The sequence below is a fragment of the Drosophila teissieri genome, chromosome 2R (genome assembly GCF_016746235.2).
Source record: "Drosophila teissieri strain GT53w chromosome 2R, Prin_Dtei_1.1, whole genome shotgun sequence".
Lineage (NCBI taxonomy): Eukaryota > Metazoa > Arthropoda > Insecta > Diptera > Drosophilidae > Drosophila > Drosophila teissieri.
In genome coordinates this window covers 1,017,966-1,030,228 of record NC_053030.1, presented here as the reverse complement: position 1 = coordinate 1,030,228, position 12,263 = coordinate 1,017,966, and the positions used below count along the sequence as shown (strand labels likewise).

Below are 12,263 nucleotides of genomic sequence, written 5' to 3'. Positions count from 1 at the left end.
ATACTGTTTTAGAAGAAACGAGCATTTGAATAAGGATGTTTTGGTTCCTCATAAGCTCTTGCATAGTTGTTTGCATGAAGGCCATAAAGTCTTTCATGCTTTGCTGCATCGAAAGCATAATCGCTTCAACGCCAATTGGCTGCTGTTGCATGTTATCGTGAGTGTTTGTTTGATGAATGGGGGTGTCCGCTGCTGGTGTTTGGATCCCTGATTTTAGTGCACTTGCAAAGGAAATATTTGGCGCTGTTCGGTAGCTGGTAGACAAAGGGATGTTAGTTGTACTCGGTTCCATTGCTTTGTGAATTGCTGGTGTGGTACGATCACGAACTGAAGTCACTCGTTTGTTTAGGCGACACTTAAGTTCCTTGTAAACAATGCATCCTCGCCAGTTGGCTGTGTGGTTTTCGCCACAGTTGCTGCATAATTTAATTGAGCTGTCGTCCTTGTTGTTGGGACAGTTTGCGGTACTGTGAGCATCGCTGCAAACGACGCAGATAGAGTTTAGGGTGCAGTACGCTTTGGTGTGGCCATATTCTTGGCAGTTAGTGCACTGCACAGGCTGCTTGCGCTTGTGTGGCTATTCGACGGTTATTCTCATGTGCAGTAGAAGCTGTAGTTATACCCGTTACTCGTAGAGTAAAAGGGTATACTAGATTCGTTGAAAAGTATGTAACAGGCAGAAGGAAGCGTTTCCGACCATATAAAGTATATATATTCTTGATCAGGATCAATAGCCGAGTCGATCTGGCCATGTCCGTCTGTCCGTCCGTCTGTCCGTCCGTCTGTCCGTCCGTCTGTCCGTCTGTCCGTCCGTATGAACGTCGAGATCTCAGGAACTACAAAAGCTACAAAGTTGAGATTCAGCATGTAGACTCCAGAGACATAGAAGCAGCGCAAGTTTGTCGATTCATGTTGCCACGCCCACTCTAACGCCCACAAACCGCCTAAAACTGCCACGCCCACACTTTTGAAAAATGTTTCGATATTTTTTCATTTTTGTGTTAGTCTCCTTAATTTCTATCGGTTTGCCAAAAAAATATTTGCCACGCCCACCCTAACGCCCACAAACCGCCAAAAGCTGCCACGCCCACACTTTTGAAAAATGTTTTGATATTTTTTCATTTTTGTATTAGTCTTGTAAAATTCTATCGATTTGCCAAAAAACTTTTTGCCACGTCCACTTTAACGCCCACAAACCGCAAAAACTGTGAGTGTTGTGTGTCCTGCGCACATTCACCATCTGAGTAACGGGTATCAGATAGTCGGGGAACTCGACTATAGCGTTCTCTCTTGTTTATAAATAGGATGTACTTCATTTTTACTGATTTTTTGACTCGATGGCTCCAGTTCGACTTTGAAGAGTGGCTGCGGCTCTTTCTTCCTGTTAAGAATGTTGATCACCGTTTTTGCCTTAAAGTTTTTCTCCTTTAGAGTCCTCGATAATTTCGGTTTATTTCAATATGATATGATTTATATGATCATCTTTCAATTTAAATTGCCTTCCTTTAATTTAAAAACCCTGTTGAGTATAAGTTTCTTAACCTTTCAGAGTATATTCCAATATCATTATTTATTATACCACTTGAAAAATTGGTTAAAATGTATTTAATAGGTAGAAGGAAACGTTTTCGAACCTATGCCGTATACATATTCTTGGGTCAATAGACAAGTCGATCTTGCCATGTCCGACTGTCTGTAAGAGCTTTCAGATCTCGGGAAAATTAGAAATATATGTAAGATTAATATTATGCGTGGAATGCCGAAATTGTACAGAACTATCATGCAAGACTACATGGGCCAACTGAAAAGCCATGTCGCGGCAAATGTGGACCCCGCGAGAATGCACAGGCCTGTATTGCATTCGGAAAACTCAAATCAAATGGCCGCAAAGGGCTATACCCGAAGCCATTAATCGCCCCCTAAAAGAGTTTACTGAGATGGGAACTCAGTTACAAGTTATTTGTTAAATCACTGTGTGCTCCAATACAGGAAATTAATTTCTTCGTTCATGAAGAATTTGATGACCCAGCCAATGGAGGATATGCAGTCATTTCAACCATCGCAGATCTATCCTATCCCAGAGTCAGGGTAATTTTTCGATCAATTCTAAACCATGACACAAACCCGGCATAGTTGACGTCTATACGCAATACAATATAAATTGCCAAAAGCAAAAGTTCGATTTGGCAAGCAAAGCCCTTTAGGAGCAGTCTTTAAATGTGTGTAGAGAGATCCAGAGTCTCGATACACTTCTTAACTTTCTGGATTAACGAGTTTAAGTCCTTGGCACAGGGAAGAAAAGCCAACATTCAAGAAAAGAGCAGAAACGATAAATGTGCACTTCAGTTAGCGCTGTAAAAAGCCGGAGTTGACAAATGTGCACTTCAGTTTGCACTGTAAAGAGCCGGAGTGGTTCATTTTGCAAAAGAAGTAATTGTCTGTCCAAATGCAATGATTTCCGCCGACACAAAACGATACCCGAGTGCTTTAACTTGGGGGCGGTTTGTGGGTGTTAGAGTCGGCGTGGCAAAAAGATTTTTGGTATATAGAGTTGAATTTACAAGACGAACAAAAATGTGAAAAAATTTCAAAACGTTTTTCTAAAGTATGGGCGTGGCAGTTTTGGGCGGTTTGTGGGCGTTAGAGTGGGCGTGGCAACATGAACCGACAAACTTGCGCTGCGGGTATGTCTCTGGAGTCTGTATGCTTATCCTCAACTTTCTAGCTTTTATAGTTCTGGAGATCTCGACGTTCATACGGACGGACAGACAGACGGACAGACAGACGGACGGACAGACGGACATGGCCAGATCGACTCGGCTATTGATCCTGATCAAGAATATATATACTTTATATGGTTTTTATGGAAACTTTATACTTTATACTTTTCAACGAATCTAATATACCCTTTTACTCTACGAGTAACGGGTATAAAAATGAAGAATAAGAAACTTTTATATTTTTATTATGGGGAAACAAAATTTTATTTGAAAAAAGAAATCAAAAATATCAAATATGTCGATATATTTTTGTGATATTTTAAATATTATCATAATTTTGTTTTGATAAAAAAAGAATCATCGATACGATATTTTTTTAATATTACGACATCCCTATTATGCACCAGGCGAAAGCGTGAACAAATTTGGTCAGCCACTATTTTGTTGGCGCCAGAAACGAGCTACTGTTCGCTAGCAGTGATCACCAGATGTCGGTGCTAGATTTTTTTTCTATCTGAAACTATCGATTGGCATTTCATCCCTCCGCGTTCGTACCATTTTGATGTGCTTTGGAAAGCAGCGGTGATAACGGCCTAGAACCATTTTTATCATGCTGTGGGTCTTTCAGTCCTGGCGCCAGAGATGGTGTCATTGATCTCGAGTTGCCGTTGAAAACATCATCAGGGGAGACAAGACGTGCAGTGAACAAGCTGTGACTGCTGACCCTCCGTAGAAAGCCTGACTTCTAACGGGAGGAGCATATCGGGTCACGCAGCCTCCACCATTAAAAAAGACCAATTGAAATAGTTAAGATTACGTAAATCAATTATTGTTTTCCTCTTCCTCATTTTTTTAATATTTGATCTCAGTTGTCTACATACTTCATCTGCATAAAAACGTGTTTATTTGAGGGGCCACTGTATGGCCTCTGCCCACAGAGCTTTCGCTCTCGCCCTTCTTGTCGAGCTCGCACTCTCCAAGCTTACCCAATCACCCGAGCCCGCTTTAGCGATGTAAAGCGGGTAAGAGCGCCGCTCTAGTTTTAAGCTACAATCATTTTCATGTATGCACCCGAATAAATCACACATATGCCCACGGCGGCCACGCTTCTTGTGCTTCTTCTTCGGTCGTTCCTTTTCAACTTTTCGTTTTGCGCCGTGGGAATTTTTCCCAACTTCGACAAGCAAGCTCAACTTATCTCTGGAGGACGACGCCCCCCTACAAACATTTTTAACTTATATAACTTATATTTGTCAAATGTAGCCTTATATATATTTGACGTACGGAACTATATATACATTCTCCACGTAAAACTGCTCATATCTGTAACGTGTAACCTTTAAAATAATTTGTGGAATTTAAAGTGAAGTATATTATCTCCCTATTGGAATTGAAAGAAAAGCATTCTTTTTCGTCATACTCCTCATAATTCCGTAAACATTGTTTACGTAGACAGAGGCAGTTATGGCATATCTTAGTTCCCAAATATCCCGTGGGTTTTTCGGGTATAGCTGTGAAAATATTAAATCATCCTCTTGGATGCGTTGATGTTCTGGGTAAACTGCCTTGTACTATTCGAATTGGTCGATTGTCTGGAGCTATTTACATTGTTATGCTGTCTGGAACTGTCAGATGTTCTGAACATTCTAGACTGGCCTCTGCCGGCAATCGCGAATAGACCTCTTTCATTGCTACCATTCTTATTGTAATAAATATTAGTATGGACCCACTGTCTAACCTTAGTTCCATTTAGAGTTTCAGTTCGGATAGTTTTGATATGGTCCTCTCATATAACCAGTTGTGTCAAAACCAGATGCCTGTTCTCTCGTGTGTCCCTGCTGTCCGGGATTAATCCCCTGTTTGACTATGCACTAAAAGGTTTTTAACCCCTTTGTTCTACGTCTCGGTCAGCCACTAAAGTTTCGACCCATGATCTGCTTCTTCGAGAGTATACATGTTGTTTCCTTGCGTGCAGGTCATTTTATAAGCCTTTGCTATGTTCGGCAAGCCTATCCCCCATTTTTATGCCACTTCGTTTTTCTTATTTACTGGAGTACAATGTGGGGTTGATGTGGTTCCTTTTTTATGAAAAGGTCTTTTTCCTATCTTTAATCTTTAAGACTGAAAACTAATACTTTTTTTTCTGATCCCTGTTTAGGGCTACCTCGCCTAATTCTAACGGTTGTGCCGTTGGACTTTCTCTTTTTTCAGTAAATCTGGCTGAAGATCACCAGATAATTCAGATTGATACAGATAATCTGCCACTCGATTTAAATCTTGAGCCCATATGTTTTTATAAAGGGGGTGTACGTAAAAACTTATTCATCGCTTACGTCTAGTTATTCATCCACCAATCCGCAATTACTCAAGCATTCTAGCTGTAATATTTCGCCTCTCATTAGTGAACTGTTGTCCAACAACAATCCAACCGATGCCATTTTTACTGATATTTGAAAGGCATTTGACTGAGTAAATTATACGTTATGCTAGAAAATAGTTACCGTTTTAGTTTTCCAACAATGCTTACTATGTTGTTGTTGTTATCTAAAAATTAACCTTAAAATTTGGTTCAGGTCACTTTTTGTGCTAGCAAGTTACCAAGAATGCTAACTATGCGGTTATTCAAAAACAATATTTTTAAACTCTCATAAATGCAATTCCAGGCCTGCAAGCAAGGAATTTTACGTGCCGTGTGCTCTTTGTTCCTTTCCCCACCGACTCACCTCGCCCTTAGAACGGACGCCTCCGATACAGCGATCGGTGCTGCTCTCGAACAACTAGTCGGCAACGTTTGGCGTCCAATCGGGTTTTTCTCGCGGAAACTTTTTCCTCCAACAGAGCAAGGCTACAGCACGTATGATCGCGAGCTCCTGGCTATTTTCGCTGGTATCATCCATTTCAAGAACATTCTAGAGGGTCGTCCATTCATAATCCAAACCGACTATAAATCGCTACAATACGCTTTCAGGCAGAAAGCAAGCAAAGCATCGCCTCGAAAACTCCGCCAACTGGATTTTATCTCCCAATTCTCAACGGATATTGTACAATCCCGGGGAAAGCAACGCAGTGGCAGACGCCCTCTCACGCATCAACACCATAAACATGCCGTCTAGCTTCAGTGCTCAAGCGATATTCGGGGCCCAACAAACCGACGATGAAATGGCTGAGCTTCCTCGAACCATGTCCCTTGTTCTACAAGTTAGGAACATCGACAACCTAGACATATTTACCCAAAAGTCTGAGACGCCAAGCTTTTGATGCAGTACATGGATTGGCGCAACCCAGTCCTCATTGTTTACTGAGCTGGCTAAACTAATTGGAGCCGAAAGGATACGTACAACCGCATATCACCCTTAGTCAAACGGCATCGTGGGGAGATGGCACCGTACCCTCAACGAATTTTTTGAGTCGCACACTCCAACCGCCTTCAGCAAGGATCACCGACTCACCGAGCAACTACGTCAACATATCATGGCAGCCCGGCCTACTCCTGCAGCGCATCGCGCTAAACCACCTGTTCTCATTTGTAAGGACCTGAGAACTTGTACGCACGTCTTCAAGCGAGTGGCATTTGTTAAAAAACAACTCGTACCGCCTTACATGGGACCTCATCGGGTAATACGCCGGGTTGATGACAAGTTCTACATCATCAGCATTCATGGACAAGAGAAGGCCATATCAGACGACCCCCTCAAGCCTGCCTTCTTAGCTGAAGCTGACGCTTGCGAAGACCACCATGAGGATCCACCGCCTGATCAACAGATTTCGCAGCCACCGCGCCGTGCACCGGCAGCTCCAGAATTTATACCTTCACCTTCTGGCGAAGTCACTGGAGGGGGAGTAGATGTGGCGCCCAGACTAAAGCCCAGTCTGGCAACACGGCGTAAACAAGTACTAACGCTAAGACCTTTCCTGGAGGACGATATCTTCTGATATCGTCAGACTGGCCACTCTCGACTTGAGCTCCGCCACGCAACAAGCTGACGGCATCAAATTAACATTATATTGTATTTCTTACGTGTGACGTAAATACGTTACTATATATGGGTGCAAAGACTATAGCAGTATACATTCTAGCTATTAATAGGTGTGTTCTTGATAAAGTAACGGTGTTTTCCAAAGTAGTAAAACAAATACCGATCTGTTAACAGAAAAAACATTTTGGGATTTAAAAATAACGTATTGTGTAGATAAACAAACCAAACATTTTCCTTTCTTAAAAATTCCCAAATTTTGATTTGGGAGCCTCGGAAGATATCAAATGATCTGTCAATAAGAATATTTATGAGCATATACCCCTGTCCGCACCCATTTCTTAACATTGTACTTTTAATAGGTTTTAGCTTTTTTCGCTTTCGATTGTTGTATCTCTTTAGGAATATGGTAACTTATGTAGTTACTGCTTTATTTAATTCGAAATACAATATAATGTTAACTTGATGCCGTAAGCTTGTTGCGCGGCAGGGTTGAAGTCCAGAGTGTCCAGTCTGACGATATCAGAAGATATCGTCATCCAGGAAAGGTCTTGGCGTTAGTACTTGTTTACGCCGTGTTGCCAGACTGGGTTTTAGTCTGGGCGCCACATCTACTCCCCCTCCAGTGACTTCGCCAGGTGGTGAAGGTAACGGTATAAATTCTGGAGCTGCAGGTGCAGGGCTCGGTGGCGTAGGTGGCTGCGAAATCTGTTGGTCAGGCGGTGGATCCTCGTGGTGGTCTTCGCTAGCGTCAGATTCAGCTATGAAGGCAGGCTTGAGGAGGTCGTCTGATATGGCCTTCTCTTGTCCATGAATGCTGATGACGTAGAACTTGTCATCAACCCGGCGTATTACCCGATGACGTCCCGTGTAAGGCGGCTCGAGTGGTTTTTTAACAGATGCCACTCGCTTGAAGACGTGCGTACAAGTTCTCAGGTCCTTACAAATGAAAACAGGTGGTTTAGCGTGATGCGCCGCAGGAGTAGGTCGGGCTGCCCTGATATGTTGACGTAGTTGCTCGGTGAGTCGGTGATCCTTGCTGAAGGCGGTTGGAGTGTGCGACTCAAAAAATTCGTTGGGGATACGAATAGTGGTGCCAAAAAGCATTTCGGCTGGCGATGACTGGAGGTCCGCCTTAAACGCCGAGCGCAGCCCCAACAGAACTGTAGGCAGGAGATCCGGCCATGCTATGTGAGATTTACACATCAGGGCGGCCTTGAGGGTACGGTGCCATCTCTCCACGATGCCGTTTGACTGAGGGTGATACGCAGTTGTACGTATCCTTTCGGCTCCAATTAGTTTACCCAGCTCAGCAAACAATGAGGATTCGAATTGAGTTCCCTGGTCCGTTGTTATAGTGAGTGGACAGCCAAACATGCAGATCCACTGTGTATACAGAGCTTTCGCGACAGTCTCCGCGGTAATGTTAGATAGTGGAATAGCTGCAGGCCATCTGCTGAAGCGGTCGATGATGGTAAGACAGTAGCGTAGGTTACGGATAGTGGGAAGCTCAATCAGATCGACGTGAATGTGCTCGAAACGATTGTCAGGAACATCGATCTTCTCCACCGGGCTGCGTGTGTGGCGATGGATTTTGGCCCGCTGGCAAGGAACGCATTGTCGGGACCAGAGGGTGGCATCACGGTTAATTCCTGGCCAGACAAACCGCTGCTTAAGTAACTTTGCAGTTGTACGGCCGCTGGGATGCGCCAATCCATGTACTGCATCAAAAGCTTGGCGTCTCAGACTTTTGGGTAAATATGGCCGTTCGCGTCCATTCGAGATGTCACACCAGATGTCTAGGTTGTCGAGGTTCCTAATTTGTAGAACAAGGGACGTTGTTTGAGGAAGCTCAGCCATTTCATCGTCGGTTTGTTGGGCCTCGAATATCGCTTGAGCACTGAAGCTAGACGGCATGCTTATGGTGTTGATGCGTGAGAGGGCGTCTGCCACTGCGTTGTTTTCCCCGGGATTGTACACTATCTCCGTTGAGAATTGGGAGATAAAATCCAATTGGCGGAGTTGTCGAGGCGATGCTTTGCTTGCTTTCTGCCTGAAGGCGTATTGTAGTGGCTTATGGTCGGTTTGGATGATGAATGGACGACCCTCTAGAATGTGCTTGAAATGGATGATACCAGCGAAAATAGCCAGGAGCTCGCGATCATAAGTGCTGTAGCCTTGCTCTGCCGGAGACAGTTTCCGCGAGAAAAACCCAATGGGACGCCAAACTTTGCCGACTAGTTGTTCGAGAGCAGCGCCGATCGCTGTATCGGAGGCGTCCGTTTTAAGGGCGAGGTGAGCCGATAGGGAAAGGAACGAAGAGCACACGGCACGTAAAATTCCTTGCTTGCAGACCTGGAATGCATCCTCCGCAGGGCCGGTCCAGGCTATTTCGCGCTTGTCATTTTTGGTTGCGCCTTTTAGGTAGTCTGTGAGCGGGATTTGAGCCTGAGCTGCGTGTGGGATGAGGTGTCGGTAGTAGTTGACCATTCCCAAAAACCGGCGCAATTCCATGATAGTTTGAGGCTTGGGAAAACTGTTGATTGCTTGCGTGCGCTCAACAGGGGGCTTGAATCCGCTCGCATTGACTTGGAACCCTAAGAAAATGACCTCACTTTTACCAAATTGGCACTTTTGAGGGTTAATTTGCAGGTGGTTCCTCTGCAAAATCTCAAAGATTGTCTGGAGGTGCTTCAAATGCTCCTCATGCGTTGTGGAGAACACGATGATGTCGTCCATATAGCATCCTACGAATGGAATGCCTCGAAGCAGGTTGTCCATGTGGCGCTGGAAGGTTTGCGCTGCATTGCGCAGTCCAGGTGGCATGCCGACGAATTCGAAAAGGCCGAACGGTGTAGTGAGAGCTGTTTTTGGAATATCATCTGGCGCGACTGGGATCTGGTGGTAGGCACGCACCAAATCGATTGTGGAGAAAACCGAGCATCCATGCAGACGTTGAAGAATGTCTTCCCCATGGGGAATCGGGTAGCGATCTGGAATAGTGGAAGCATTAAGTTTACGATAATCACCAGTAGTGCGCCATTCGCTGCTCTTCTTGGGGACCAAATGAATAGGACTGGCCCATTGGCTGCTGGAGGGACGAATCACTCCTTGCTGGAGTAAGAGATCGAAGTCCCGGCGTGCCGCTTTTAATTTTTCGCCTGTCAGCCTTCTTGGCTTGTCGAAAACAGGTGGGCCAGTTGTTTGAATGTAATGCGCAACCTCATTATGAATGCGGGTTGCTAAAGGCGCATTAGGACGAGTGATCTGCACAAAGCGACTAAGAAGATTGGAGTACGGGCGATCTATTCCACTGGAACTTTGCACGTTGATTGTAGAAACGTTGTAAAGTTTTGCTTCTGCAACTTCTCCTTTGGTCGAAACAGCTTTTGAGGGATCCATAAGGCGTTTACCCTTGAGGTCGAGGATGAGGCCGTGGTGCGTGAGGAAATCTGCTCCGATGATTGCTGATTGGACGTTCGCAACGACGAACGACCAGGTGAACTTACGCTGTAGGTTGAGACCAAAAGTTAGGTTTAGCGTGCCGTATGTATCAATTATAGACGTGTTGGCCGCGAAGAGTTTGAAGTCGTCTTTGCGACGATGCATTCCCTTGATTATCGAAACAGGTATGAGTGAGATGACTGATCCGGAATCAATAAGGAATTTTATGTTGGTATTACGATCGATTATGTGAAGTCGGTACTCCTTTGAGAGGCGAGTGCTTGGAGATTTGCTGTCACCAGTCGCCTGAACAGATGACAGCTTCTTTAGTTTCCCTGCTGTGGCACCCAGGCACAGGGCGAGGAGCATTTTCGTGCATTTGGTCCGAATTTGGCATGATAAAAGCAGACACGTGGTGCTCGGAGTTGCTGCTCGTTGCGATCGGCTGGGCAAGAATGGCTGGAGGGCTGCATGTTCTGGAGACGAGTTAAAGAGGCCTTGATGGCAGCGATGTCGCGTTTCAAGTCGTCCACGACACTTGTGCCAGCTGCCGGCGGGTATTCGCGGGTGTTGCCTCTGAATTGTGCCGAGGAGGGCCCAGCAGCCATGACAAAAGAACCCGATTCCTCTTCCATGAGATCGTCAGCGAGTGCAGCTTGCGCTTCCAAAGTTGCTGAGCGTAGGAGCTTCAAACTCCGTTGTACGTGCTGCGGTAGCTGAGAGAGCCAGCGGACTCGCAAGGCGTCTGCAGACGCGCGACCGTCAGCAAGAGTTGTCATTTGCCGAAGGAGCTGCGAGGGCTTCTTGTCCCCAAGGTCAAGCTCCAGCAAAGCGCGCTGCAACTGTCTGTCCGGTGATTCCGTAAAGCGCTTGATGATAATCTCCTTCAGGTGCTCGTATTTGTTGACTTCCGAGGGTTGCGCCAGAACATCAGATACTTCAGTCATTATATCAGCATCCAAAGCACTGATTAAATGGAAGTAGCGCGTGTTATCTGAAGAAATGCGGCTGCATTGAAATTGCGCTTCGATCTGCACAAACCATAACCGCGCATTTTGCTTCCAAAAAGGCGGTAGCTTGATGACGCCAACCGACTCGACGACAGGAATAACGGTGCCTGCGCTGTTGCCGCATTGAATTTCACCAGCGTCAGGCGAAGTTGGCGGTGCAGGCGAACAATCTCCGGTATTCATTTTGTTTATTGCGGGGTCACCAATATGGTAACTTATGTAGTTACTGCTTTATTTAATTCGAAATACAATATAATGTTAACTTGATGCCGTAAGCTTGTTGCGCGGCAGGGTTGAAGTCCAGAGTGTCCAGTCTGACGATATCAGAAGATATCGTCATCCAGGAAAGGTCTTGGCGTTAGTACTTGTTTACGCCGTGTTGCCAGACTGGGTTTTAGTCTGGGCGCCACAGGAACAATCAAAACAGATTATCTAAGCGTATATATATGTGAATGTCTCAGTATATGTTCTAGGAAAACCAATTAGTTTGTTGTCTCTGCGAGGCTTGGCATTTAAGGTCAATGTGGCATGAATGGTACGTAACATCTTCGGTTGGAAAAATAACTTAAATAGTTCGAGTTCCCCGACTATCTGATACCCGCCACTCAGATAGGGGCAGGTTGACACCTTGATGGACATGGTCAGATCGACTCGACTATTGATCAGTGTTGCCAACTTTCCAAGACCTGAAATAGCTAAATCACGGTTCAGAAAAAGCTAGAAACCGCTAAAAACAATTTAATATAGCTTAAAAAAAAAGCTAAACCCTTATATTAAAGTTTAGTCTTTATTAAAATTACTTGTGTGGTTACTAGTGGTTTCATCTATATCTGCATAGTTTGCATCTTCATTTCTATAGCTTTGGTCAGTTCCAATAAGTTTTATGTAATTTGGAGGAACTATATAATTGTGGCACCAAATTACCTTATATGCAAAAATGAGCTTAAGATACCAATATTAATTCTGTTCCTCAGTTTTGTTTTACCTATATTCATTTGGCTAAATACACGCTCAACCTCTGCATTGGACCATGGCAATGTCAATAGCTTTATCGCAAAAGATGCCAATTGCAGAAATCTGTAATTGCCTGCTGATTCCTTGTAATTTAAAACTTC

The 12,263-nt window shown here is 44.7% G+C and overlaps 1 protein-coding gene across 1 annotated transcript; it reads right to left on the bottom strand.

Moving 5' to 3' along the window:
• Window positions 1-10,464: 10,464 nt before the first annotated feature.
• Window positions 10,465-11,331, bottom strand: LOC122612760. The gene has a single exon (XM_043786577.1). The coding sequence runs from the start codon at window positions 11,329-11,331 to the stop codon at window positions 10,465-10,467; it is 867 nt and encodes a 288-aa protein (XP_043642512.1).
• Between the last annotated feature and the right edge of the window lie 932 nt (window positions 11,332-12,263).

Excerpts from the sequence above, each read along its gene's own strand:
- LOC122612760 (XM_043786577.1), bottom strand. The coding sequence starts at position 11,331 with ATGAATACCGGAGATTGTTCGCCTGCACCGCCAACTTCGCCTGACGCT.